Source organism: Solanum verrucosum, unplaced genomic scaffold, assembly GCF_900185275.1.
Source record: "Solanum verrucosum unplaced genomic scaffold, falcon-dt-bn FXZP01000177.1, whole genome shotgun sequence".
Taxonomy (NCBI): Eukaryota; Viridiplantae; Streptophyta; class Magnoliopsida; order Solanales; family Solanaceae; genus Solanum; species Solanum verrucosum.
Genome location: NW_026020401.1, coordinates 1,423,279 through 1,450,970, shown reverse-complemented (window position 1 = coordinate 1,450,970; position 27,692 = coordinate 1,423,279). Strand labels below are relative to the sequence as shown.

The 27,692-nt window shown below is 32.5% G+C and overlaps 2 protein-coding genes and 1 pseudogene across 2 annotated transcripts; 2 read left to right on the top strand and 1 right to left on the bottom strand.

The window, feature by feature from the left end:
• The first annotated feature begins 509 nt into the window (after nucleotides 1–509).
• On the top strand, nucleotides 510–1,043 carry LOC125839908 (uncharacterized). Its single transcript, XM_049518882.1, has one exon. It carries the CDS (start codon nucleotides 510–512, stop codon nucleotides 1,041–1,043), a length of 534 nt encoding a protein of 177 aa, XP_049374839.1.
• Nucleotides 1,044–15,652: 14,609 nt separating this feature from the next.
• Nucleotides 15,653–17,467, bottom strand: LOC125839907 (organic cation/carnitine transporter 3-like; annotated as a pseudogene).
• A 2,842-nt stretch (nucleotides 17,468–20,309) lies between these two features.
• Nucleotides 20,310–25,597, top strand: LOC125840056 (NADH dehydrogenase [ubiquinone] 1 alpha subcomplex subunit 1). The gene is made up of 3 exons (XM_049519043.1): nucleotides 20,310–20,551; nucleotides 20,670–20,778; nucleotides 25,397–25,597. The coding sequence occupies exons 1-2, from the start codon at nucleotides 20,444–20,446 to the stop codon at nucleotides 20,766–20,768; spliced, it is 207 nt and encodes a 68-aa protein (XP_049375000.1). The 5' UTR covers nucleotides 20,310–20,443; the 3' UTR covers nucleotides 20,769–20,778; nucleotides 25,397–25,597.
• The last annotated feature ends 2,095 nt before the right edge of the window (nucleotides 25,598–27,692 follow it).

Below are 27,692 nucleotides of genomic sequence, written 5' to 3'. Positions count from 1 at the left end.
TTGGATTGGATAAACAACTTTTAAGTTTGATTTTGGATTTATTGAGATATTTATCAGTCCATTTATTAGTTAATAGTTAGTCCACGTCATTGTTTACCATCAGTTAGTTACAATCAGTTAGAAGTTTGTTAGAGATTGTTAGCAGTAGTTTTTTAGTTAATTCTATAAATAGTTTAGTTCATAGTTGTAATCTCAGAATCTCAGATTGTTCAATTCAATACAAAGAGATTTGTTCTCCTATTCTTCACATGTTTCTCCAATGGAGATTGCACAGTTTCACCATTCTAGGTATATTCCTTACTCCTTAATCCATCAATTTGACATGGTATCAGAACAAGGTTGCTCTCATTAGATCTATTTTTTTTCAATCGATCCATGGATTTCTCCGATAGCGGTTGCCTCGTGTTCATCGCGAATGTGCAATTGAGGATTTTCTGCATCTGCAGTCCCTTGATTCAACTTAATCGTTGTCCCCTATAAACATAACAATTTTCTGTATTTGATTCACCATGGTGGAAGCCACAGATCCCAACACCATCTCAACAGGAAACAATACAATCGATGTAAGTAGTCCTCTGTACATTCATCCATCTGATAGTCCAATTATTCTTCTCGTCCAGTTTGTGTTTGAAGGATTAGGTTATAGGTCATGGAGAAGAGGTGTGATAAGGTCCCTTTCTGTGAAGAACAAGCTAGTTTTCATAACTGGGAAATGTAGGAGACCATTCCTCAATTCACCCCAATATCGCCAATGGGAAAAGTGTGATAATATGGTCACATCATGGATACTTAATTCCCTTGGAAAAGAAATTGCAGACAGTGTCGAATATGTCTGTGACTCTTTGGAACTGTGGAAAGAGTTAGAAGATCGCTACGATCAAACGAATAGAGCAAAATTGTTTCAGATCCAGAAAGAAATTAATGATCTAAGTCAGGGTGCTCTGGATATTACTGTATACTACACTAGGATGAAGAAATTGTGGGAAGAGCTGAACAATTTGAATGTCAAAGATCAGTGTAGTTGTGTGTGCAATTGTGGATAAAAGGACAACATGCACAAGGCAGAACATGATAGAAGACTCATCCAATTTCTCATGGGGTTAAATGAAATTTATACTGTAATCAGAGGAAATATACTGATGATGAACCCCCTACCATCTATGGCTCAAGCTTTTGCTTTGCTAGTTCAGGAGGAAAAACAAAGAGAGATCAAACCTAATAATCAAATGTTCATGGAGGCAAGCTCAATGAATTCATCTATGCATGCCAGTTCTTCAGGATCATCAGGTGGAAAACAACAATTCAAAACCAAATATTCTACTTCAACTGGTTATAGTGGGAGACCAAGACCATTTTGTGACTTTTGCAAGAAGTTGGGGCACATGAAAAATAAATGCTACAAGTTACATGGCTATCCACAGAACAACACTAATGGCAATGGGCAAAATTCAAATGGTTATGGTAACCAAAACAGATACAATAATGCTCAGAATCAGAAGTTTCAGCCTAATAACAATCCAAATCACAGGTCTGCTAAAGGAAAGGGGATAGCAGCAAATGCATGTGGTACTGATGATACGCCCAATGTAGAAAGAAATGATGGACCTTCACATTACTCAAATCCTAATCTCACCAAGGACCAGTATGAACAACTTATCAGCATGATGCAACAGTTTCAGATGAATAATGCAGGAGAAACCAATGAGGACCAGATGTCAAGTGGAGCAGTGAACTTTGCAGGTATGATAGCTTGCAACTCTCCTATTGAACTTGACAATCTTTCATGTGGATGTTTTAAAACTAAAACTGATTTATGGATACTAGATTTAGGAGCTACACATCACATGACTTCTACGAAAAGTCATCTCTCAAATATCATTGTCTTACCTTACCCCTTGTTAGTAGACTTACCCAATGGATACAAAGTTAAAGTAACAGAGGTTGGGAGTGTGAAACTTGCTTCTATGATTACGTTGCACAAAGTTCTTTTCATCCCATCTTTCAGATATAATCTGATTTCCATCAAATCCTTAGTAGCTCATCTCAAATGCATTGCTATTTTTTCTGATTCCTCTTGTATGTTGCAGGGCCTTTCAATGAAGAGGCCTCTGGAGATTGGTAGAGTGCAAGATGGCCTCTATGTTCTGTGTCCAACCTATTTACAGAAGAAATATTTAGAAGTCAATCCATCTATCTCTTTTCAAAGCAATGCAATAGGTTGTCCACATAAAAGTCTTTCTCATTCATGTTCATGTACTCATTTACCATCTCCTACTCCATGTATTTCTTTTCCAACTGTAATGAATACCATTCACAATAATAAGAATGTTGTTTCTGTTCCTGTATCTTCACACTTGTCTCATGGTGTTAGTACTGATCTATTATGGCATTACAGACTTGGACATGTACCTTTTGTCAAAATGAAAAACATATGCTCTATTCCTGTGAAATTTGCTACAAAGCAACCTTTCTCATATGGTATATGTCCTATGGCAAGACAAACTAGACTGCCTTTCCCTTCAAAATCCCACAGCACCACCAAAATATTTGAACTACTTCATATTGACTTATGGGGACCATATCATGTAGCAACTCATGACAATTTCAAATACTTTCTAACCCTGGTAGATGATTTCAGCAGGTCCACTTGGACACATCTACTAAGTTGCAAAAGCAATGCTTTGCACATCCTTAAAGCTTTTGTCAACATAGTTGAAAATCAATTTAAAACCACCATTCAAATCATCATATCAGATAATAGTCTAGAATTCACCAGCCATGAGTCTACTCTATTTTTCCAATCCAAGGGCATTCTTCACCAGAAATCATGTCCCTACACACCATAACAAAATGGTGTGGTAGAAAGAAAGCATAAATACCTCTTAGAGACTGCTAGAGCTTTGCTATTTCAGTCCAAACTACCAGTCAAGTACTGGGGTGAGTGTGTACTCACAACAACTTTTATCATTAATAGACTTCCATCTGCTATTCTTCACAATAAAGCTCCATTCACACTTCTATATAACCATGAACCCCAATATTCCCATATGAAAAGTTTTGGTTGTTTGTGTTATCCAATCACCCCAAAAGCCCACAGAACCAAGTTTGATCCAAGAACTACTCCACATGTGTTTGTAGGATATCCCTTTGGTACTAAAGGTTATAAGGTGCTTAACTTGACCACTCATAAAATTCATGTATCCAGGGATGTTGTGTTCCATGAGACAGTGTTCCCTTTTACTATGATTGACAAGTTTACTTCTCCTACATTTGGTTCTTCTCCACCTTTTGTATTTGACCACTTCCCCATTCCAGTTGTTGAACCTTCTGTTAACTTACCTGCTAACAACAATGTGCAAACTGATCATGAGTCTGCAAGAGTAACATTTCCCAATCACTCCACTCATACTGATCATAGTTCTACTAATCCTGAACCACCAGTAAAGAGATCTACCAGAATTCCCAAGACACCTGCTTATCTCACAGACTATGTTCACACTGGAAATCACCCTGCAACACCAAGCCCTCTTGTTTCCCTACATACCTCTTTTTTCTACTCATCATCATGTGAGCTCTAATATCTTATATCCTGACAGTCAATCTTTAGTTTTAAATGCCTCCAATGACTGTGAGCCATCTTCATATGAAGATGCAGCTATGGACCCTGCATGGCAAGCTGCAATGATACAAGAACTTTCTGCTCTCCATGACAACAATACTTGGACTCTTATGGGTCTTCCCTGTGGGAAAAAGGCTATTGGTTGTAAGTGGGTGTACAAGATTAAACATAAGGCAGATGACACTATAGAAAGGTACAAAGCAAGGCTTGTTGTAAAGGGATATACTCAGCACTATGGTATAGATTATACAGAAACTTTTTCTCCTGTTATTAAGATGACAATTGTGAGGGCTCTAATTGTTGTTGCTGTGAAGAGGCATTGGAACATCTACCAGCTCGATGTAAATAATGCTTTCCTCCATGGTGACTTACATGAGGAGGTTTATATGCAACCTCCTCCAAGCCTTGAGCTTTCTGATTCTGGCCTAGTATGCAAGCTAAACAAGTCCTTATATAGGCTGAAACAAGCCAGCAGACATTGGTATGCCAAGCTGTCTGATGCACTTAAGTCAAGGGGCTATACTCATTCTCTCAATGATTATTCTTTGTTCTACAGGAAAAAAAGAGTCTTCTACTGTTTTATAGTTGTGTATGTAGATGACCTCTTGCTCACAGGTACTGATATTGAAGAAATAAATAATTTGAAGGGGTTCCTACACAATCAGTTCAAGATCAAGGATCTGGGGAAATTACACTACTTCTTAGGTCTGGAAATCCTTTATACTGCAGTGGGAGTCATCATTTCACAAAGGAAATTTGTTTTGGATCTTCTCAAAGACTATCAATGTTCTCAATTTTCCAGCTTCAATTCACCCCTTGATGCAACTATTAAACTGAGAGCTAATGAGGGTACACTTTTATCAGATCCTAGCTCCTACAGAAAGTTAATTGGGAAGCTCAACTTTCTCACCAATACTAGGTTAGATATTGCATATGGGGTCCAACATCTTAGCCAGTTTATGCAGAATCCTAGAGAACCTCACATGCAGGTTGCTTACCACATGCTCAGGTACCTTAAGAAAGATCCAACACTGGGCATACTCATGTCTTCTACTGATGATTACAAGGTACAAGCATTTTGTGACTCTGACTGGGCTACATGTTCTGATTCCCGCAAATCAGTCAGTGGATATATTGTATTATTAGGCTCTAGTCCTATTAGTTGGAAATCTAAGAAGCAGGAAACCATTTCGCTTTCCTCAGCTGAAGCAGAGTACAGGTCCCTACGAAAGGTAGTTGGTGAGCTAACTTGGTTGGAACGATTGTTTGATGAACTCACAATTCCTAGAAATGGTCCTTTCCTTGTTTATTGCGATAGCCAGTCAGCATTACACATTGCCCGTAATCCAGTTTTTCACGAAAGGACAAAACACATTGAGGTCGACTGCCATTTTGTACGAACCAAGCTTCACGAAAGCCTCATTTGTTTGCATCACATTGGCACCAGTGATCAACTGGCTGACATACTCACTAAAGCACTTACTGGAATCAAACATGCTGCTCTACTGGACAAGTTGGCTGCCTTGATATCGCCTCCAACTTGAGGGGGGGTATTGAGATATTTATCAGTCCATTTATTAGTTAATGGTTAGTCCACGTCATTGTATACCATCAGTTAGTTACAATCAGTTAGAAGTTTGTTAGAGATTGTTAGCAGTAGTTTTTCAGTTAATTCTATAAATAGTTTAGTTCATAGTTGTAATCTCAGAATCTCAGATTGTTCAATTCAATACAGAGAGATTTGTTCTCCTATTCTTCACATGCTTCTCCAATGGAGATTGCACAGTTTCACCATTCTAGGTGAATTCCTTACTCCTTAATCCATCAATTTGATAGGATTAATCGATTTATATATTTGGCATTTCAAGTGAAATCCTAATTTTCATCGATTCTCCTTATAACTCTATTTTCTACTTGGTGCAGATCAATTGAAACATATCAATATATGACAAACATTTCTATATAAACTTATTATCTTTCATCTTTAACATCTAACCACAAGTAAATATAAATGGTAAATCTCAGATAAATATTCGGTAAGAATTATATAATGCGTTAAATTATACACCACAAACATTCTTTATATCATACATACATATAATTTTACAATACTCAATCTAGATTGATCCGACCTGCTTGCAAATCAGCCCTTGCTTAGAGAAGAGTCAATAATTTCCTTTCATTATTGAAAAAGGTGGGATAATTGTATCCTCCGTTGCATTTTGATCTAAAAATACCCTTGCCGTTATTCAAGTAGCCCATTTATGCCCATCAAAACTATCGAACCTCTAAGACATGTATATTATAAAAATATCACTTTCTACTCTTATTTTCTTCAACTACATATTTATAAATTATAATGAACCCAAAAGTCAAATTCCTCATTAAAACAATATAATATCAAATCAGTTACAAATCTTTTCACCTTTTGTCTTTCTTCTTATCTCTCTCTCTCTCTCTCTCTCTCTCTCTCTCTATATATATATATATATATATATATATATATTATACTAATAATGAACGAAAAAGACATTTTTGTTAAACATTATTTTCAAATCAGTTACAAACTAATTTACTTTTCCTAATTTCTCCTATAAATCTTCCAACCCAATATTCATGTGTGTTTATTTCCTTTTATATTTTCTTCCTCACGTTGGTTTCAATAATTTGACTTGTCAGCTTTTTTTAATAACTTTTGGGACTCAAAGTCAATTTAATATAATTTAAATTTACTTTTGAGAATTTTATTTTTATTCGTTTGTGTAAAAAAATGAAAATTGTAATAATATCCGTATAATATTAATGTACTAAATTTTGATGTTGAAATTAAATCTAGAGTAAATTATAATGCTATTATTCTACATTTTTAAATTATGAAAATTTTGAAGACAAATGTAAACATACTGAATATACTTTTAAACTATTTAAAAATTATTTAGTTTTAGAGGCGAAAAGCCTTAAATTGTGATAAAACCAAATTTAAAGCTTATCTAAAGTATGTTAGTAATTTGTAAGTGTTAATTTTCAAAACACAAAAACTTCTAAAATCTATATGTAATTCATCTAACTATGTAGGTAGGAGAAATTTTATTTTGCATCCAAGTAGTACTTATGTCATATAATTACTCATAAAGTAACAATGAGTACTATCGTAAAGAAATTTCAATATGTTTCATTATCATTAAGGAACAAAGTCGTGTTCCGTGACATCTCTAGAGCCTTAATTACTAGATCTATCGGGTATTTAAATCACATCCAAGACCTACAATGTGTAATGCCCAAAGATCATGATTCAACTGCAATATTATACATTTGATGCATTTTTAGTTTAAAATTATAAGATTTAAAATTTTAATTTATTTTATTAAACTTCACGTCAAATCAAACTAATAGAAATAAATTGTAACTCAAAGAGTATCATTTATGAACCTTTCATAAACTATATAGTATATGTTTGGCGTGCGGTGGCAAGGTGTCATCTTGTATGAGAAAATTCAAAATAAAAATAAATAAATAAATATATATATATGGGCATAATACATAAATGTGCCATTTAATTTTACCTCATTTCACATTTATGTCTTTCAACTTTGAGTGTGCACAAATAGACACTTTAACTTGTAAAAAGTTGAACAAGTAGACACATGAGTCCTACGTGACATAATACACACAGGACACTATATAGGATGAAAATTATCATGTAAAATGTCACGTAGGACATGCATGTCTATTTGTTTAATTTTATACAAGTTAAAGTGACTATTTTTGCGCATTCAAAATTGGAGGATATAAATATGAGTTGTGATCAAGTTAAAGAACATATTTATGTATTATGCCTATATATATATATATATATATATATATATATATATAATTATGTATAAACTATAATTTTTTAATGAGATGATTAAGATGAACACCCTTCCGACCTCTAAATCCACCCCTAGTGTTTTGTATGGATCGGAGTCTAAGAATTTTGTTGCTCTCACAACATGTGTTAAATTGAAGTGGTGGGAATCAGAGCCATGAAGGCAAGGGTATAGTATAGCAGAAGAAGAAAAGGATGTGACAAATGCATAAAACCAAAAGCAAATTGAGTAGAAAACAACAACTCCTATGATGAGTGCTATAAGGCAAAAAGGATATCAATATTTTTCATTTATATATATTACTTTTCTAGACTGTTTGTTTCCTCTTGATCATTTTTTTTTAAAATGAAAAAAAGACTCTCATTTGTTGTAGACCTATGTACAACCTTATAGCTAGGTTGTATGTGACACTTTACTAAATGGTTATTGGTATATTTTGAGCGTTTTGGTGTGATGGTTAGAATTTCTTTAAAGTTTTAGAGTACAAGTCGTGAATATGAAAAAAGAATCTAGTAAAAAGTATTTTATCTCTTCAATATTTCTTACGAATTTGAATTACTCAAGATTTCATATGCATTCGACATTCGTATTGATAGTTTAACACCAACTGAGAAACAAAAAAAAAAATAACATTTTTTAATAAAGGAGTTTTGAATTCGTGGCATGCATATGATCCACATATCGGACCATAACCTATCAGATAAACTTGTCACAATTATATATATATTGTCCAATCTTCTATATATAATAATAACAACTCGATTATTGGCGTTTCATGTCATACCATTGACTCGCTTTTTTATTTTCTGATTCTTTTACTGTCACATAAACAGAGTATTAACTCTAAATCCTCATACGCATTTATATATTACTAATAATCCAAAGATGTGAAAACCTTAATAGATTCAATATTAAGGTTCTACTATATATTAGTATGATAAAATGTATCCTGCAATGAACTTAGTCTTAGTAGAAAAATATTTTGTTTAGTCCTAATATAAAATTACACTTATACCATATAGTAATTTTTTAGATGGAGGAAATTTTAATTTAAAAAGACAAATAAGTCAATCAACTTTTTGGGATATTTTGGTCAATCATGCTTTTATATAATTATATAGATAGACGATATAAAAATCTAAACCTAGCTTGAAAAATCAAAAAATAAAAAAAAAATAGTCCAAAAAAAAAGTCTAAATAAACAAATTTTGTTATAAAATATTATAGTGTGGATGTCCACTACACCAAAAAGTTACTCTCACCCATTATCTCCATTACTTTCCTCCATTATGAAGATAATCATAACCTCCATAACCTTCAACTTTATAACCATTATTTTTGTAACCTTTCATTTCCATAACCTCCTCCATTATATTCATGTTAATATCATGTTTATGACTAACCTTTTGTATAGTATGCCTCTATGTTACACTATAAATAGAAGCATACGGGTTCATATTGTATACACTTGAAGATTTGGTGAATACATGAAAGAAAAAAAGTTATATTATATTGTTCCTCTTGTCTTATATTCTTCTTGTCTTCATCTTTATATTGTTTTTTTGTTCTTAAGTTTTACAACACGTTATCAGCACGAGTTGCTCATTCTCCGTCAAAAATCAATGGTAGATATTTCTTGATTTTTATGAATTATCCTAGTAATTCTTCGCTTGTAAGGTATACTTCATATCCTATATATTATTTGTACTAACAAATCTTGTTTTGTGGTTATTTTAAAATGGTTAGTAAATTATGATAATCTTCATAACAATATTGAGAGGGACTATTAAAATGTTTTAATTTATTTTAACTTGGGACTTTTATATGGTTTTACCATGTTGTTCTAATTAATTAGTTTTGTTCATTTTTATTCAATTTTAAGTCAAATTCAGATTATATTTATGGTATTCAATATTTATTTTTTGGTAATGTTATTTGGTTTTTTAAGATATTGATTGAGGGTAAGACGGTGAATTCAAGTTTCACCGCACAAGTGGGTAAGACATCGAGTTAGAGTTTCGGTGCACCATGATAATAAGAAGTTGGGTTCAAGTCCCATTGATTTATGACCAAATGCGTCTTTATATGGGTAAGACATTGAGTTTAAGTCCTAATGCACTATGGTGATGATATGATGATGACTAACTTAAAGTTATATACTTTTGACTGAAAGTCATCAAATTTGGCCAATTAATTTGCTCCATTCTTTTGTGTGAATGTGGTACAGTACATAATATGTCTGAAAAATGACAACTGATTGAATGTATGAATATGAGTGGTAAAATGTTAATGGTCATCATTGTGGTAATTAAAAGGAAGAACATTGTGGGTTCTTAAGATTGTCCTTCAAATGTGAAGGTAATTTTGTCCATCAAAGTAGTATGAAAGGTTATTGGGCACATTGTTTCTTAAGATGGTCCTTCAAATGTGAATGTAATTTTTACCCATCAAAGTGGTATGAAAAGATATTGGGCACATTGTTGTTTCAACCCAATTTGAAAAGATTTGTAAATCCTCCATCAAAATAAAGGAATACAAAGTGGTAGTACATTTGGGTACATTTGACCTCTTAAAATGGCGTTGAGGTGAGTCACATAAATTTGAAGCATGGCAATGAGTTTCTAATAAAAACTTATGGAGCATGTACAAATAGTTATGGCATATTTCTTGAAGAAAATGTGACTTGTATTCGTATGGATAAGGACATGTGCATGTATGGTCGGATAAATGTCACATCTCACCTCTACGGGAGGTTTGAGAGATTGAAAAATAAAAGTGACATAAATGGTCATTTTGGTCATATACTGAGTACTACATAAATATTGTGGTATGTTTTATTATGAACTATTGGAGGATAAAAGAAAGAAATAAATTTTTTTTATAAAGGTTGTAGTCATGACCAAAATAAATGTTGTTGTGTGGCAACACAAATTTGTCATTGGTTGTCAAGAAATAAGTCTTGCATGTAATAATTTTGACCATGACAATAATAATAATTTTCTCCTTGAAGGAGATGGTCACCATAAGAATGGTGTTGTGAAATTTGTGATAGTACATGCAACAAAATTAATTGAGAGTTTCGAAAGGGCTAATTTGTTACTATCCGGAGGAATGAAATTGTTCATAATATTGGGGTTGTAGTAAGTCTCAAAAGAAACTTTTTAAGTTTCGGAGGAATTCAAAAGATAAAAATTATTAAATTGAGACTATAAATTATGAGAAAATTTAATATCTTCAAATTACTACAACCGAAGTGGTTTATAAATATTTACGTATAAGATTACCCATCTTTTCATCTTGTTTGTTGTATACAAATATGAGCATGATGATGGAATCACATGCAAAAGTAAACTAAAAGTTTACGAGAATAAATATCCGTTGGCATAATCGGTTGGCCATTCCAATTCAAATGTGATGCAAAAGAAATTAAGAATTCATGTGGCTATATGTTGAAGAAATAAAAAATTCTTCAAGAATTCTCTTTTGCTGTTTGTTCTCATGATAAAATGATCATTGTATCAACTAAGGTTGGGATTGTATCCCCTGAAATTATTTGGAACATATAAATAGGTGAATATGAACCCGTTCATCTGCCATGTGGACCGCTTACTATTATGATTTAATAGATGCATCTATGGTATGGTCACATGTGCATTTGTATCAACTTACAAATTGTTTTTGTAAGGTTGTTTGCTCAAATTGTTAAATTAAGAGCATAGTTCCAAACTATAAAATTATGATAATATTGGTTGGTTTAGCAGAAATTGTTTGCCTCCAATTATAGCTAGACCACTGATTATGAGAACAAATCTCTCAAATAAAATTTGGTATGAGATGAGTTTATTTAACATGTATGCATCAAACCAACAAGGTTCTCCCATCACAATTGGTTCAGGGTCAGGAACCAAATAATTTCCATCTAAAAAATTGATGTGTGCACATATGATTTTATTGCTACACCACGCACAATGATGGATCCCCAAATGAGGTTGGGGGTAAAATGTTAGATTTCCTAACACTAGGGGGTGATATGTTTAGCAGCTGAAAATTATGTGTGGGGTGAATTATCTAGATCCTCGTTAAAAAAATGTGAACTTGAAATTTAAGAGATAATTCATTTGCAAAATGTTGCAAATAATTTGCCAGAAATATTTGTTGACTCAATATTTTAATTAAGCTGCAAATGCTCTAATAAATAGTCCTTGAAGGACAAAGTCTATGGTACGCCAGAAGCATGATAGACCAATCGATTTGAAACGTAAAACTCCTTGAGGAAGGAGAGGAGCAAATTATCATAATGGTCATGATAATGAGGTAAGTGCTTTGAAAGAGCACTATGACATAACACTTCATAAAACCTTGGCAAAGGCTCAGGTACCTGAAAATGATGAAAAATGAAGAGATCTCGATAAGTTATGTCGTAATGAAATCGATATCAAAATGGTCGTCGACAGTATCTTTGATATGAAGTAGCACTCAATGTTATAAATGGTTACGAAGATCTTAAATTTGAATATGTCATATAGTGTGGACAAATAAATGATTGGCACTTTTCAAGTATATTTTGTTTCACTTAGAAAAGTGATGTTTTTGATCTTATATTTCATGGATCAAAATATAATGTCAGTGTGGTACAAATGAATCATTGTGCGAAAGTATAACCGTAAGATATAAAGTGCGGTTTGTGCCTCGAGACATAAAGGGTTTTCGCAAAAATCCTAACATTATTAAATGGAGATATATTCTCCAGTGATGGATGCAATGAGACTTGTTTCAGTCTGACAATCGATGAAATACTTGAATATGTATAATGAATTATTATTATGTCTAACTAGATGATGAAGGTTATATGAAAATCCGTGAAGGATTTAAAAGGTGTTAAAGCAATTCCATTGGGTACCCAATGGTTTTGACACTGCTTAACACAGAGAAAAAATCTTTTTGATCTCATGAAAATGATTTAAAATGTCATGTATTAGTGCAATTGGTGCAGTTACAAATTGTTGGTTATGCAAATGCTAGAAGATTATTTGATATACATAACGAAAGTTATGTGAAAAGATTGTCATATTACCATTCAAGTTATGACAAGAAACTAACAAAGCAAGTGACTCAACGCATAGAAGATGTGTGATTTTCTTTCAGAAAAAAAGACGAGCTTCAATAAAATTGAAATGATCAATCCCCGAGTCAAAAATCATTTGACTATGTAGATGCTGATCTGCATAAAGCTCGATCGCAAATGAACTATTTAGTTACATATGGAGAAACAACAATATCTTGAAAATCCAAAGAATCACATTAGTAACCACTTCTTCAAATCATGCAGAAATAATATTGATCTATGAATGAAGTCGAAAGTGTGTTTGGTTGGAATCATGATCTATCATATTAAAAAAATATACGATTTTCTTTTGAAAAGGATATTCCAGCCACCATATACGAAAATAATACATGGCTCAATTAAAGGGAGGATACAATCAAAGGAGATCGGACAAAACATATTTCACCAAAAGTATTTTTCACACATGATCTTCAACAAAATGGTGAGATAGACGTTTAAAGACCCATTCAAGTGATAATCTTGAAAACTTATTCACTAAGGATTGCCAACATCAATATTTGAGAAGTTGTGATATAAGATTGGAATGCATCGTCTCCGAGATATCAAGTAAAGTTTTTATCAGGGGGAGAAAAATACGTGTTGTTCTCTTTTCCTTAACCATGGTTTTATCCCAATTGGGTTTTCTTGGTAAGGTATTTAACGAGGCAACATTTAAAGCGTATTAAAAGATATGTGTACTTTTTTTCCTTCACTAATTTTTTTTCCCGCAGGGTTTTTTCCTAGTAAGGTTTTAACGAGGCATATTATCTATGGACATCCAAGGGGAGTTTATAAAATATTATAGTGTGGATGTCCACTACACCAAAAAGTTACTCTCACCCATTATCTCCATTACTTTCCTCCATTATGAAGATAACCATAACCTCCATAACCTCCAACTTTATAACTGTTATTCTTGTAACATTTCACTTCCATAACTTCCTCCATTATATTCATGTTAATGTCATGTTTATGACTAACCTTTTGTATGCCTCTATGTTACACTATAAATAGAGGCATAAGGGTTCATATTGTATACACTTGAAGATTTGGTGAATACATGAAAGAAAAAAAGTTATATTATATTGTTCCTCTTGTGTTATATTCTTCTTGTCTTCATCTTTATATTGTTCTTTTGTTCTTAAGTTTTACAACAAGTTTATTATTTTGACATTAGATTGTTGTTTCCTTATTCAGCTAAATTCGAAATTTGAAGTGATTTGAGATTGTAAAAAAAAAAAATTACCGTTGAGAGGTTTTAAACTTTTGAAACTTTTCAATTTTTAAAAGTGGGTCCGAAGAAGAATTGGAAAGGGCAAAGACACATGTATTTTAGCAACAACTTATTTTCACACGCGCCCACGTATACTTTCTTTATGAAAAAGACAGTTCATCACTTTATCTAAGTTCTACTTCTAATAATAAAAAAATTGTAACTTCTATATGATTACATATTACATAAAAAGTTGATTATTATATGTATGTACAACAAAAAAATTAATTTTATCTTTAATCTTGAGTAGATATACAACAATATCAATTATTTACTAAATTTACAACAATATTACTTACATATGAATATCATGATTTATAACTGCACGAAACACGAGCTACTTTACTAGTTATGATCATGCATTTTCAATATATTTCCTCAAACAAGTGTGAATGCTATTCAATAATTGAAATGTGTGGGGATTCCACAAAGGCACCAATCTAATTCAATCATTAATATATAAAGGGAAAAAGGATAAATATACCTCTGAATTATTGTAAATGGTATGCAGGTACTCTCCGTTATACTTTTGGGACATTGATGCCTCTGCCGTCCAAAAACTAGAGCATATATATCCTTTATACTAACGGACATACACGTGTCATAATCTTACTCACCGATCCGACATTTATTAAATATCGGATCAACGGATAAGATTGCACCATATGTTCCTATTTAGTCTTCTGTTAGAGTGAAGGGCATATATGCCCAAGTTTTTGGACGGCAAGAGCACCAAAGTCCCAAAAGTATGACGGATATCTACATACTATTTACGATTGTTCTGGGATATATTTGTCCTTTTCCCATATATAAAACAACTTTCTTTGTCTACTTTTACTTCTCTACTATACTATTTTGAAATATTCAACAATACTTGTCCAGCTTATAAAATTAATGAATTAATAATTTATCGTTTTGTGACTACTTTATTCTTTTTTTTACCCTCCCTAGGAGCTCCCACCCCTTTTTGCTCCCTTGGCGACTCGAACTCGCAACCTTCGGGTTGAAAGTGGGGGGTGCTTATCATCCGAGCAACTCCCTCTCGTCATGACTACTTTATTCTTGCTATTATATACTGTTCATTTTTAAATGTTTAGATGACTTATATTTAATAAAGATGATTTGATAAAATTACCCTATCATTTACTGCTTCTTAATGCCTATATCAAGTCAATAATGAATAACTATTGTTGAACATAGACAATATAACATAAACGAAAATTTTTATGGTGTTTGAGGGATAAATATGAGGTGGCATACAAAAGTTGTATGAGCCTCCTTTCATAACTTGACAAGTGGATAATTGGGTCCCATTTTCAGAAAAATAGGTCAAGTTCCTTCTCTCTCTTACTTTTTAACTTTTTCCCATTATTTTGACTTTTCAACTTCTTGTTTTTTTAACCATTATTTCAAATTGCTATTTTCCTTCTTTAAATAATTTTAAAAGTATAAAACTTAACCTAATTCATCATACTCCAAACATTTGGTATTATTTTTCTATCCTATATTAGTTATCTAAATTACTAAAAATAATTATTAAAATTATTTAGCGATTAACAAAAATTAAACTATCATTTTTTATTTTCATTACCCTAGCAATTATTCTTTTTGAAAGTATAAACAAAATTTGTAAAATTGTAAAAAAAAAAATATCTTAAAGAGTAAATTAGTAAATTATCATTGTTATTAATAATTTCTTAAAAAACGTGTAAAAAAATAAAATAACTAATACGAAAGAAGTATAAAATCAATTTTATTTCTCTTCTCAACAGTTTCATAAACATCATTTAACATACAAATGTTATATCCTTATTCTCTTCTTCATCCATTGTATCACTAAGTGTTCTTCCCTTAGTTTCTGGCAAAAACACAACAAAACAACCACATGTAGCTATGCTTAATCCAAACACACCAAAAGAAAGCCACTCGTTGTTCCTACCAACCCCGATTAGCATTGGACTTAAGGCTCCTCCGAGAACCATAGCTCGTCTCACCATTGCCACTGCTGAGTTCCTCACACATGTTGGGAAAAGTTCCAATGTGTAGATCAATAGAATGCTAAACGTTGTACACGCGCTAAAATATGAAATCAATTCAACACCTATTTGTAATCCTTCAAATCTTCCTCCATCAATTATAACACAACCTATGCTAAAAATTCCACTTAGCATAGCAAATCCTAATAGTGAACATTTTCTATTAAGCTTCCCTATAAACAAGAGAATCAAAACAGAAGATGGCAATTCAGATGACGCGTTTATTGTAATACTTATGTAGAGATTGAAATTTAAACATCCAACACCTAATGGAATACCATAGTAAGTCATGCCAATACCAAATCCAACACTCATTACTGTCACTAATTAATCGACGAAATGGCCAATTTCTCTCCATTAACATCTTTATAGCTGAATATAAATCGATCGTGTTGTTGCTGTTGTTGTTGTGGAGTACTTCTTGATTTTCTAATTCCATGAATGATCCGAAATAGCTTAAGGTTAAACTACTTCTTGTTGCGGGAGGTGCAATGCTTTTCAAAGTTTGGACAAATCCCTCTTTGTTCCCTTTGATATAAAGTCATCTAGGAGATTCATTAACTACAAAATGCATATAAAATTGTAGGTAAAGAAGTCCAAAGATAAAGAATTCGCCACGAAGATCCTCTGTTTATATAAGCCAAAGTTGGTAAAGAAAGAAACCCTGTTGTGAAACAAAGGAAACCAATGACTCCAACTTGGCCTCGCCAACGCCTTCCCACGAGCTCTGTGGACAAGACAAGCCCGCAAGTTCCAATTGTAGCTCTTCCAAATCCAGAAAGAAACCTTAAGAATGAATACATCCATATATTGGTTGAATAAGCAGTGATTGCTCCAGTAATTGACATTAGAAGACATGACAAAATCAGGCAGTTTTTTCGACCTAGCAAGGAGTCAGCTAAGGTTGATAGAAGGAAACCTCCTGCAAGCAAAAGGCAAACCCCGAGTATTAGGAGTGAATCAATATGCAAAGCAAATAAATCATCAGAAGTAGTAAGAATGAACTTCTATAAAATGTGAATCTAAAAACAAGTCATATCATTTAAGGGTAAAATTGGAATACAATTTTTTTCCAAATATAGAAGAGATGTCATTCTTCTTACGACTAACATAAGTAGTAAATGTTTGACTTGTTGTCAAAACACTAAACTCGTTAAATTCAAATCATGAATTTGTATACCTATAAGACATCCCATGATGAAGGAAGATGCTGGCAGGCCAGGGACGATCGATCCACCACATTGTAAAGCCCACTCTGAAACAACTGAAATTTGGGCAGGTAAATCCCATGCCCATGTACCTTTGGGGAGAGTACAAAAGTTGTTGTCAATGAATGAAGAAGAGTTATTACATGATATGCAATGCCACGAAGGCTGTGCGTCAGTGAAAACACTAATAAAAGTTTGTTGAGCATCAAAGAACCAAGCAAGAGAGACAAAAATGGCTTGTAAAAATTGTGCCCATCCAAATTCACCTATGCAACTTTCTATTGCTTCATCAAAGAGATGGTCCTGCTTTTCTCTTTAACTTTCCATTACTTAGGAATGGTTCTGTTTGGTTACCCATTTTGTTATTTGTTTAATATGTATCTAGTTATTTGTTTAATATGTATCTAATTGATGAAAGTATATGAAAAAGTATATGTGGGAATGCCTGTGTATATGTATGGAAAAAGATTTAAGGAGTTTTTTGTGACGACCCACCACATCATCATATCATATAAGCGCCACATAAGTATCACATAGTCCTTAATGTAATATTTTAGAGATATGTGGAGTATTTCTTGGAAGACCTTACAATTTCATAGATTTACATGAAAAGTCCTTAGAACATTCAAGATATATAAAGTATTCTAGTATGAGGCTTATTTGTAAATATGTACTGCTTAACAATTATTATTTACATAGTAACCCCTAAGTAAGTAGAATAAATTGAGGGGCATTCATTTGTAAATCCGTTTGTAAATTCATCAAGCAAAAATCAAAGTTCTCTACAATACAATTTTTCCTAGCAATCCTCTTGTGTTCTGTCTTTCATAATCTCTTAGTGATTCTTAGAGTTTTAGGTTGACTTGGCATAGTAAGATTTCAAACAAGGGGTGTAAGAACGCGAGCAGTTTGTAAGTGTCACAGGTGTGCTTAGCAAAAGACTAAGGTCGTGACATTTTGTTCAGTTGGATTTGGTAGCTTTTGTTTAAACAAGATATTTATGTTTAGAAATTCATTTAAAATATGGATATACTCACTTTGTCCCGTCATAGTTAGATTTCGAGAGTTAATTTCTTAATTTTCATCTTGAATTTTGATATAGATTTTTTAAGTTTTTAAAAATAAAATTTACATATTTGAAAACTATGTAAAATATTCTATAAACACACAATAAAAAAAATAAATTAAATGACATGTAAAAACATGGTCATTTGACTCTTAAAATCCAAATATCGCCGCATAAATTAAAAGTAGAATATAAATTAAGACAAAGAAAGTATTGAAAACTTAGACTAAGATAGAGATGCAAGTTGTACACTAGACTGAGTTGGAAATGAGTCATGACTAGGAGTAAATTAGAATATATTTAATGAATTGTTTATTTTGAATACTCAAACTTAGATAAATGATCTTATATCTTATCCATGTGAATTAAGAGGACCTATCTTATTGGTGAAGTTGAATTCTTTGATAGATCCTTCCATTTTTTCTTCTTCTTGAGAAGAAACTTAAATGACTAACAAATTTATCATGAGTATTCTCACTTTATTTATTTAACATAAATGGATCTTATGAATTGTATTAATCAGTATCATTACCATTTACGAAGTATATAAATGGCAAGTTGAATGTGAAAGATTAAAACAACAAGTCCCAAGCATTATTGAATAGCCTTTTCCCTTCTTTTTTTTTTTTTTCTTCTTTTCCTTTTTCATGACTAGCATGCATACACATGAATGCAAAAGTTCAACTGTGATTTTTTTTTCAAAAAAATTATATTATATGTTTAAAACAATGTTTTTTTGTTATACGTAAGAATGACTTTTGGTAAATTTTTGAGATATCGATAAAAACATATTCAGTAAAATTTCTCACAAGTGAGGTTTGAGGAAGGTAATTAAAGTGTACAGTGACTTTATACCTATCTTGTGGAGTTGTTTCCTAGTTGATACATGATTACCAAATATTCTTTCAATTATTTCTGATTAATTAATTATGGGCAAACAACACAAATATCACTAGTTTAAGATCTAATTATGTGTCTTATAGTGTATTTTTGAAATTATCATTCGTGTCAGATTTTGGTCTCCAGATAAATGTATTTGGCACATCCAGATACATGTATTTATCTGGCGCATCCATATACGTGTATCTTGGATATATGAGGTCAAAATTAAATGTAATTTATTCCATATACACTATATTCAAGCATGATTCACATGTACCTAGATATATTGACTCTCTTGCCCGCCTCTATCTTTTCTCGCCCGCCTCTCTCCTTATGTACTAGTTTTTGACAAAGAGGGGTTTTTGGTACTAATTTAATTCATCTAAATCTCTTAATTCTTAATCTGTTAATCAATGAGGTAGGCTAAAATAGAAAAAAAATGAGCAAAAACTGGATTTAATCCAGGCTTGTTGGGCTTTGTGCCTAGATAGCTCACATTTCGTAAAAAAAAAAACAACTAGGACACTCCCTTCTTTATTCTAGACCCGCCTACCGGCCCTTAATCTATCTTACTCTTCATTGGTCTCTTCTACAATTCGACACGGATTTGAAATAAAATGAATTCAAGCACAAATTCACCGGAATTTCAGAATATATTTGGTAGCAAAAATACATGTATATCTAAGTGTATTTAATATAAAATTATTAAATAGTGAGACACTATATAATTATTTCAAACTATATGAAGAATTAGTAAATATGATACAAATATTTGTATAATTAAGTAGTGAAATTACCTGGTTAAACAAACATATACTAGTTAATTAGTCACCATAGCTATAATTTTCGTTAATTACCACTCGCGACCAACATTCAATGACAATTACGTGGGCTGAGGTTTCGAGTTTGTATAATTCGCATATTTGTATAATTTAGAATTTATATAATATAATTTGTATAATTTTTGTATAATATAGTTTTGTATAATATAATTTGTATAATTGTTTAAAATTCAGATATTTGTGTTTGTATAAATTCGTTATTTCGAGTTTATGCAAAAATGACTCAATTATACAAATGTACCCGTGAATTATACAACGAAATAACTTAAACTGTAGCTATATTCCGTAAATATGCAAACTATAGTTATAGAGCATTTTCTTCTTTTTTCATTAATTAAAGAGAGGCCAGGCCAGGCCTTTCAAGCAGATACAAAATGGGCCTGGACTAAGTTATGGCCCAGTTTTACCAATGAGAGTTTAGAGGATTATTGAACTAAAAGGGAATGGCAGAATCCATTTTCTGGAGAATTGGCGACTGCAAATCAATCAAATCAGTATAAAGGGTAAAACAACGAGAGAGAGAAGAAAAAGGGAACGAAGGAAGATGAGTTTGAGGTGGTTAGAAGCTGTTCTTCCACTAGGAATCATAGCTGGTTTTCTTTGCGTTATGGGTAATGCTCAGTATTTCATCCACAAAGCTGCTCATGGCAGGGTAATCCCCTTTTTACCCAGATCCAATATTTGATCTTTTTCCCTTTTGGGTATTTGCTATCATTCTTTTTCCGGCAGATTTTGACACCCAATTCGTTTTCTTGGGTCATTGTTTGCAGCCGAAGCACATTGGGAATGACGTGTGGGATGTAGCAATGGAAAGGAGGGACAAGAAAATGATGGAGATGCTTGCTTCTCCTTCTTCTTCTTCGTCTTAGGCGTTGTATGGTAATTTAATCAGCTGCACTTTTAATATTATCATTTTGTTTTTATGCTAATGAGGGAGATTTATTCTTGTCTGCTGGGCAATTAAGATTTAGGGTTACTAGTCTGTTCTGTTAATTGTTGTCAAATTTGCTTAATTTGGATTAAATTCTAATAAAGTGTGACCTTTGATGATGAAATTTCGTGCTTGAGCTTGATTATGAGCTTGTTTACTTATCCAATCTAAGAGTCTAACCAGTGTTGTCCCTACTAGCTCATGCTGCATCTCGATTGTTTACCGGCTACCCCCATCGTAAGTACCAGGTAAATCTGCCTGGATGGGAAAAAAATCAATCACCTAGCGGTTTCAGCCTTGGTAGGATTTTAACCTTGATCTCTTGTGGTTGTCATCTCATTCATTGATCATTGGATCAGGCCCTTGGATGCTTTTAAATAGACCTGCCATTCCTCAACCTACCAAAGTTAATGAAACACAGAATTTGCTGAGGGAAAATAATACCAATAACTTTCCTTAATTGTGCTTTATCTTTGGCCAATTGAGCTTTTGCGATCCAGCTGTTGCTAATGGCGGCCAGTATGTGTCATGGTAAAGTGGTAGACAGTCATGTAACTCTTAAAATGTTTTGGTTTATCAGACAACTGATTGCTAATAATTTGATGACTAATTAATCATAACGTAAATAAGCAACTTTTATAAGAGTGGCATCCATAATTTTCATTTTTTTAAAAGTGGTATCTATGATCACTGAGATTAGTACAATAAGAACAATATACCCAGTGAAATCCCACAATCATTGAGATTAGTAATCTAGGTAAAATAAGACAAGGTTGTATCTATAAATAAATACATAAACAATGGATGAGACATGCTTTCACATTCTGATGCATTATCATTTTGAAATTCTGGCTAACTTTTGTATTCAGTAGTATCAGAGTTTTCCGGGGTCCTAGAGGAGAATTAAACCATACTTAACAGGCAGGTGGCACCATATAATTTTGAAGATGAATTAATCACTTGTTCTGTGGAAAAATGGCTATTAGACTTGTCTGTAAAGTGAGTAAAAGCTTTTCTATTTTATCTCACTAGAGATTCTCGACTAGATGAGGTCATTACTAGAGTGAAGACCTATTTTTTCCATTGCTATTCTCAACGATAAAACCTTTAGAAATTATGTTCAGTTGAGAAAAGGTGGTGACTTTCAAATATTGATAGAGTATAAGAACAGTGTTTGAAGGTTAGTGTGGTGGTATCCGAGCAAGTATAGCTTGTACCTAATCAATCAATTTTGGGCTTCAACAGTGTAGTATTAAAGCTTCACTTTATTTCCATTGTGGTTTAAAAGTTTTTTTTTTTTTTTGAAATTGCTAACTTTGTATTATATCACAAAAGTACATGGGTTTTACTCAAACCTTATATACAAATGCACCCAGACACTCCTACAAGTTTCAACTTAAAGATTGGTGCTTCTTTAGCTTCAGTTTGAGAAGCAATAGTTTCCACATTATTAGTAGAAACATTGTGTAGGTTAATCATAACTTCTATTCCCATGTGATTACTGAATAACCTTTAATCCATAAGATATATCAACTATAAAAATGATTTTTTCTTGAAGTCTATAGCTTGCCATTTAGAATGATGGTTTTCTTAACAGTTCTTTGTCTTTCTTCTTTCTTATGATCAATGGATGCCCCAAAGCTGGTTTAAAGAATCTAGATGGTTGACACCCTCTCCATGTGTTTTAACCTAAGCAATGAATGTTTTGGCTGGGCCTCTCATGAATGACGAAGACAGATTTGTTGGGTGGTGGATTTGGAGGATGAAATGCCTATTTCTCACTAGCTCTATGGTGATGATACAGTCTGTTGCATATTTAGTGATATTCATTGAAAACCAGTTTAGGTTCTAGGCTATCTCCTAGAGTTCGGAACTAAAATGATACAAATAACTAATTAAATCACGAAAATGGGATGTTGAAACTGTACTGGATATAACTGGATTTATCGAAGTTAAAAGCTGCGATATATAGCTCCAGCTGGACTATCCCTGCTAGCGAGTGTTAAATCCATAACAGAGCTATATATTGCAGTTTTTAATATACGCTCCTTTAAAACCCTCCTGCCCCGCTGGCAGTGGCTAGAAAATGGCCTAATCCTCCCATATCTTGCCACTAAAACCGGTGTAAAGCTTCTCCAAGCTCCATTCTCCAATTTTTCGAACAAAATTCACTAGAACAACTGAGATGCATAGCATATTGAACGTGTAGAACAAGATTTTGTGCTAGAAAACCGGAATGAGAATGGATTTTCTTCAAAAGAGATAATTTTAAATTTCATAAATAAACTTATTGATTATTGCTTCTCAAAGTGAGGCTAAAGAAGCTATAGACAGATGATCCAAAAGAGGAGCAATTGAAAAAAACACTAAAACATGCTTACTATTATGAAGTAATATCGATTATCAACTATAATCAATGAATCTTGTTCTGCACCTGCAGTATGCTATGGATCTTAGTCTTGGAAATTTTTGTTTGAAAAATGGGAGAATGGAAGTTTGGAGGAGTTAAAACATAATGGTGAGATATGGGAGCCATTTACTGGCCACTGACAGTCTGGATGGGACCATATATCACAGTTTTTAATTGCGATAAATCCAGTTATGTTCAGTTAACATCTATTCGTTGGTCAATATTGATGATAGGGATGGATGTGGCACTTATAATGCCATGATTCATTTTTGGGGTTATATGGAGCTATCAGAACTTGATCGTTTTTTGTTATCCAAGTATTTTTTTTTAGGGTTTGCAAGGAATCTGGAAAATTCAGCAATTAAATGGTGAGTCATTCTGAAAATGTGTCAATAAAATTTGGAGAGATGGATCTCATATGTTGGTAATCAGTTAACATACAAGGAGTTTTAACCAAAATAAGAATAGTTGGATGCAAGTATCTTTATCAACTCTTGTAAGTTCAGTTCCTTGTGAACTCCAGCTTTCTGAAGAAACCTTGTAGTTAATATGACTTCTTACTGAATCATATTATTGTCTATGATTTATCGTGCAATCACACTGTTATCATATATTCTTTCATAATCTTACAAGCTATCACTTTGTACTTCTATTTCTTAAGAATGGGTTGTAGACCCTGCAGTTCAGGCAAATGCCAGCTATTGACAAATTTCCCATTTTGTTGAACATAGAATCTGGAGGGGATTTGAGTATCATTTTTGAATCACTCTTTAGATTACCTTATTCAAAACGTAAGAGCGAGATGTTTATGTGGTTTAGTTCATGTTAGGTATTTCCCCATTATTTTCTGGACCATGGGGTTTTTTAAGCTCTATTTCTTTCCAAGTTGCTTCATCAATTTCAGAATTTTCTTCCAAGTACTGAGCTTCATTGGTATTATAATTATCCATAGGCATTTCGTCATTGTTTGAACTTGTGATTCCACTTAACTGATGATGATCCCTTTGTAAATACAATGAGCTGATAGTCAATGTGTATTGACTTTTTAAGTCCTGGCTGCCTTGCCCCATCACCAAAATATATGAGCCTGAACCCCTTTAATAATTGTCTCACAAACTATATTCTATTGTTCTACAAAGTGGTAGTTAGGCTATCTATGTTCTATAGGGCGGAGTGTTCATCAGTTTAGAACTCTCACATTCATAAGATGAAGGTGGGGGATATGAGGATGTTACGATGGATGTGTGGGTTTACTAGGAGAGATAGGATAGGATATCCGAGACAAGGTGAGAGTGACTTCGGTGGAAGACAAGATGCAGGAAGTGAGATTGAGATGGTTCGGGTATGTGATAAGAAGATGTACGGATGCTCTAGTGCGGAGGTGTGAGAGACTGGCTATGGATGGATTTAAAAGAGGTAGAAGTAGACAGAAGAAGTATTGGAAAGAGGAGGACATGGCACAATTGCGACTTACTGTGGACATGATCTTAGATAGGATCTAAAGTTGTGGAGAATGCAAATTTGGGTAGAAGGTTAGTAGGTAAGAGTGCGTCCATGCTAGCAGGTAGGAGTGCTTGGTGCCCTTACTAGTAGTTAGTGTTGTGCTTGTAGTTTCTTGTTCTTTGATTTTTGTTGATATATGTTGTTTCATGTAGTTCGATTGTAATATTACTTGGTTGTAGTATTGTTTTGCTACTATCCGTTGTTTTGTCACTACCTAATGTGGTTTGTACTTTCATTACATCTTTTTCTACTATGTTTTTGTCATAAGCTGAGGGTCTATCGGAAGTAGCCCCTCCGCCTCACCTCTGATGTATAGGTAAGGTCTGCATACACTCTATCCTCTCCAGACCTTACTCTATGGGAATACACTGGGTATGTTATTGTTGTAATTAACAGAATAGTTCATCAATTTTTAATCACTTGACTAAGGAAGCTTCTGAAAATAATTTATCCATAACGCACAAAAGAAACTATCGAAGACAAACTCCTCTTTATTTATCTGTTCTATTTCTAGGCATCATAAAATGCAATGTTGACACTTGACTCTGAACATTGAACATTGTATTGGTTAAGATTGCAACTTTGTGTTGTGATTATTCGTGTGCATCAAACTTGTACTGATACTGTACATTGTCTTGTTGCGTTGCAGGAAGGAAACCTGCGTTTGGGAATAAAATGGTCTTTTGAGGCTCGAGATCATGTGCAAAGTACTTTAGAGTATCGTCTTTCTTCTTTCTCCTGTTGCTGGTTTTCCATAGCCTATGAGCTTTATAACAATGAGACATTTGTGAAATGCTTCTTTGTTGAATCTGGTGCAGTTATTGGTTTCTGTTTGAACTTTTGTGGAATTTTCAATTCATTGACTCTCTACTTGAAAAGAGACTGGAATTTCTCTCTATACCCACTGAAATCCTAGATATATTCCTAATAGAACAAGGGCTTTCGTTTTGTGGTAACAATAACGCTTGATGTGTGGGTTAAACGCATGTTACTACTGCCTTTATAGTTCAAATCCTACCGCAAAATTTTTCTTAAATGAACAATGAAAAGGTGAAATTTAGATAGTAAATGGATGTATAACACAGCCCCAAGGCCTAGCTCAAGTGGCAAAAGGTGGAGGATTTGTGGCTTAGGTCGCAGGTTCAAGCCCCACACCATGCAAAGCGAAGCTCGGTATTTAAGTGGAGAAGGGTAGAGGGGCGGGCCCATTATCCACCGAGTTTAGAAGGCTGTGATTGGTCCAAAGGGCGGGTCACGGACGGATTTCTCGGTTATCAAAAATAAAAAAATAAAAATGGATGTATAACACATGCAAAAGAAATAAAAACCTTTACTTTATTTTTTAAGAAGTTTTGTAAATAATAATATAATGTACACAAAATATTTTTTATATATATTTATTACTAATTATTATAATATGATATATACATACAAAACACTACAGTTAATTAGTAAGACAAATTGTGTAAAATTCCAGAGACTTCCAAATATTAAATCATATAATTAAAATAACATTTGTATATTTATAATATAATGTATAATTATTTGTAATATACAATGTAGAGCGTCTAATGAAAAAGTGTCGGCCACTTTCTCTGTCCATTCCTCCAACTACGCTATGCAACGGGGGACATTTTCGACATTTTGCTAGATGCATCATCATTTATATTTCTTTCGCTTTAATTTGTTTGTAGTATTATTACTTGACATAACATTTTTTTAAAAATAGATAAGATCTTTATATTTTGTTTTAAATCAATATTACGTAGAATGTATCAAAGCAAATTGTTTAATTTTATAATCTTAAATGTGTTACTTAAAGAGTTTAAATTATTATATTGTCATAAAAGGAATTTTTTTTTAAAAACAAACTAAAAAAAAAACGAGCAAATTTAAAGATACATATTACTTGATTTCTATATTAAACATCTTTTAATAAATAATTACTAATTTTAGCGATATTTTTTATTTATTACCATTTATAACAATACTATGATAAATCTGCAATATGTATTAAAAATGAATTATGTATATAATATATATGTATTATAGTTGTTTTAAAATATATTTTGGACTTGTTTGATAAGAAATTGACGCATTATATTAAAATATGTGATAAATGTATTATTCATCAATAAAACTTGGATTATATGTATTTTATAAATTGTTCTCCGTAATATGTGTTAAAACTGTATTATAAATGTATTAAAAGTAAAAAAAAATGTTATTACTATAAATGATAAATATTTTCTTAATTAAGTATATTTATGTAAGTTTTCATTCATTTACTACTCCAATATAGAAAATTAAGAGATTACTTTCTTTGTTCATTTTTATTTGTCGTTTTTAACCTATTAAGAAAAAAAATTATTACATCAATTAATATACATATTACAGTAAACTATTTATATAAACTTTTTTTTTAAAAAAAGTGTAAAATTAAAAATGAAGGAATTAAGTACTATTTTAACCCTACAAAAAAGGGGACAAATCCCACCTCGATTTTATCTACCTCGTATCATAAAGGAGTAAAAGAATCTTAGCTTTTTTCATATGCAATAATTGAATCTACTTTTCTCCATTTCTTATTTTAAAATTAATTTTGGTAATGATTTTCTTTAATTCACACCACACATGACAGCGGATTCTTAGGTGACAATAGTCCAATTCATACACTATACAATTAGGGCTCATTTGGTTGGTGGGGGTGGGAATTATATGGTAGAATAATTAATTTTATTATTTTAAAATAAATAGTAGAATAAAATAATCTTGAAGCTAATTACTCCCTTCGTCTCAAATTAATTGACCATTGTTAAAAAAATAATTGTCTCATATTAGTTGTTTACCTTACTAAATTAAAAAAACATTAACTAAATTTTTCCTATATTACCCGTACAATTAATTCTTTTTGAAAGTGTTCACATTTTGTTTATAAAATTTCCAAGA

Coding starts and splice junctions, on each gene's coding strand:
- LOC125839908 (XM_049518882.1), top strand. CDS start 510: ATGGTGGAAGCCACAGATCCCAACACCATCTCAACAGGAAACAATACA.
- LOC125840056 (XM_049519043.1), top strand. CDS start 20,444: ATGAGTTTGAGGTGGTTAGAAGCTGTTCTTCCACTAGGAATCATAGCT. Junction 20,552..20,669: donor ACAAAGCTGCTCATGGCAGG/GTAATCCCCTTT, acceptor CATTGTTTGCAG/CCGAAGCACATTGGGAATGA.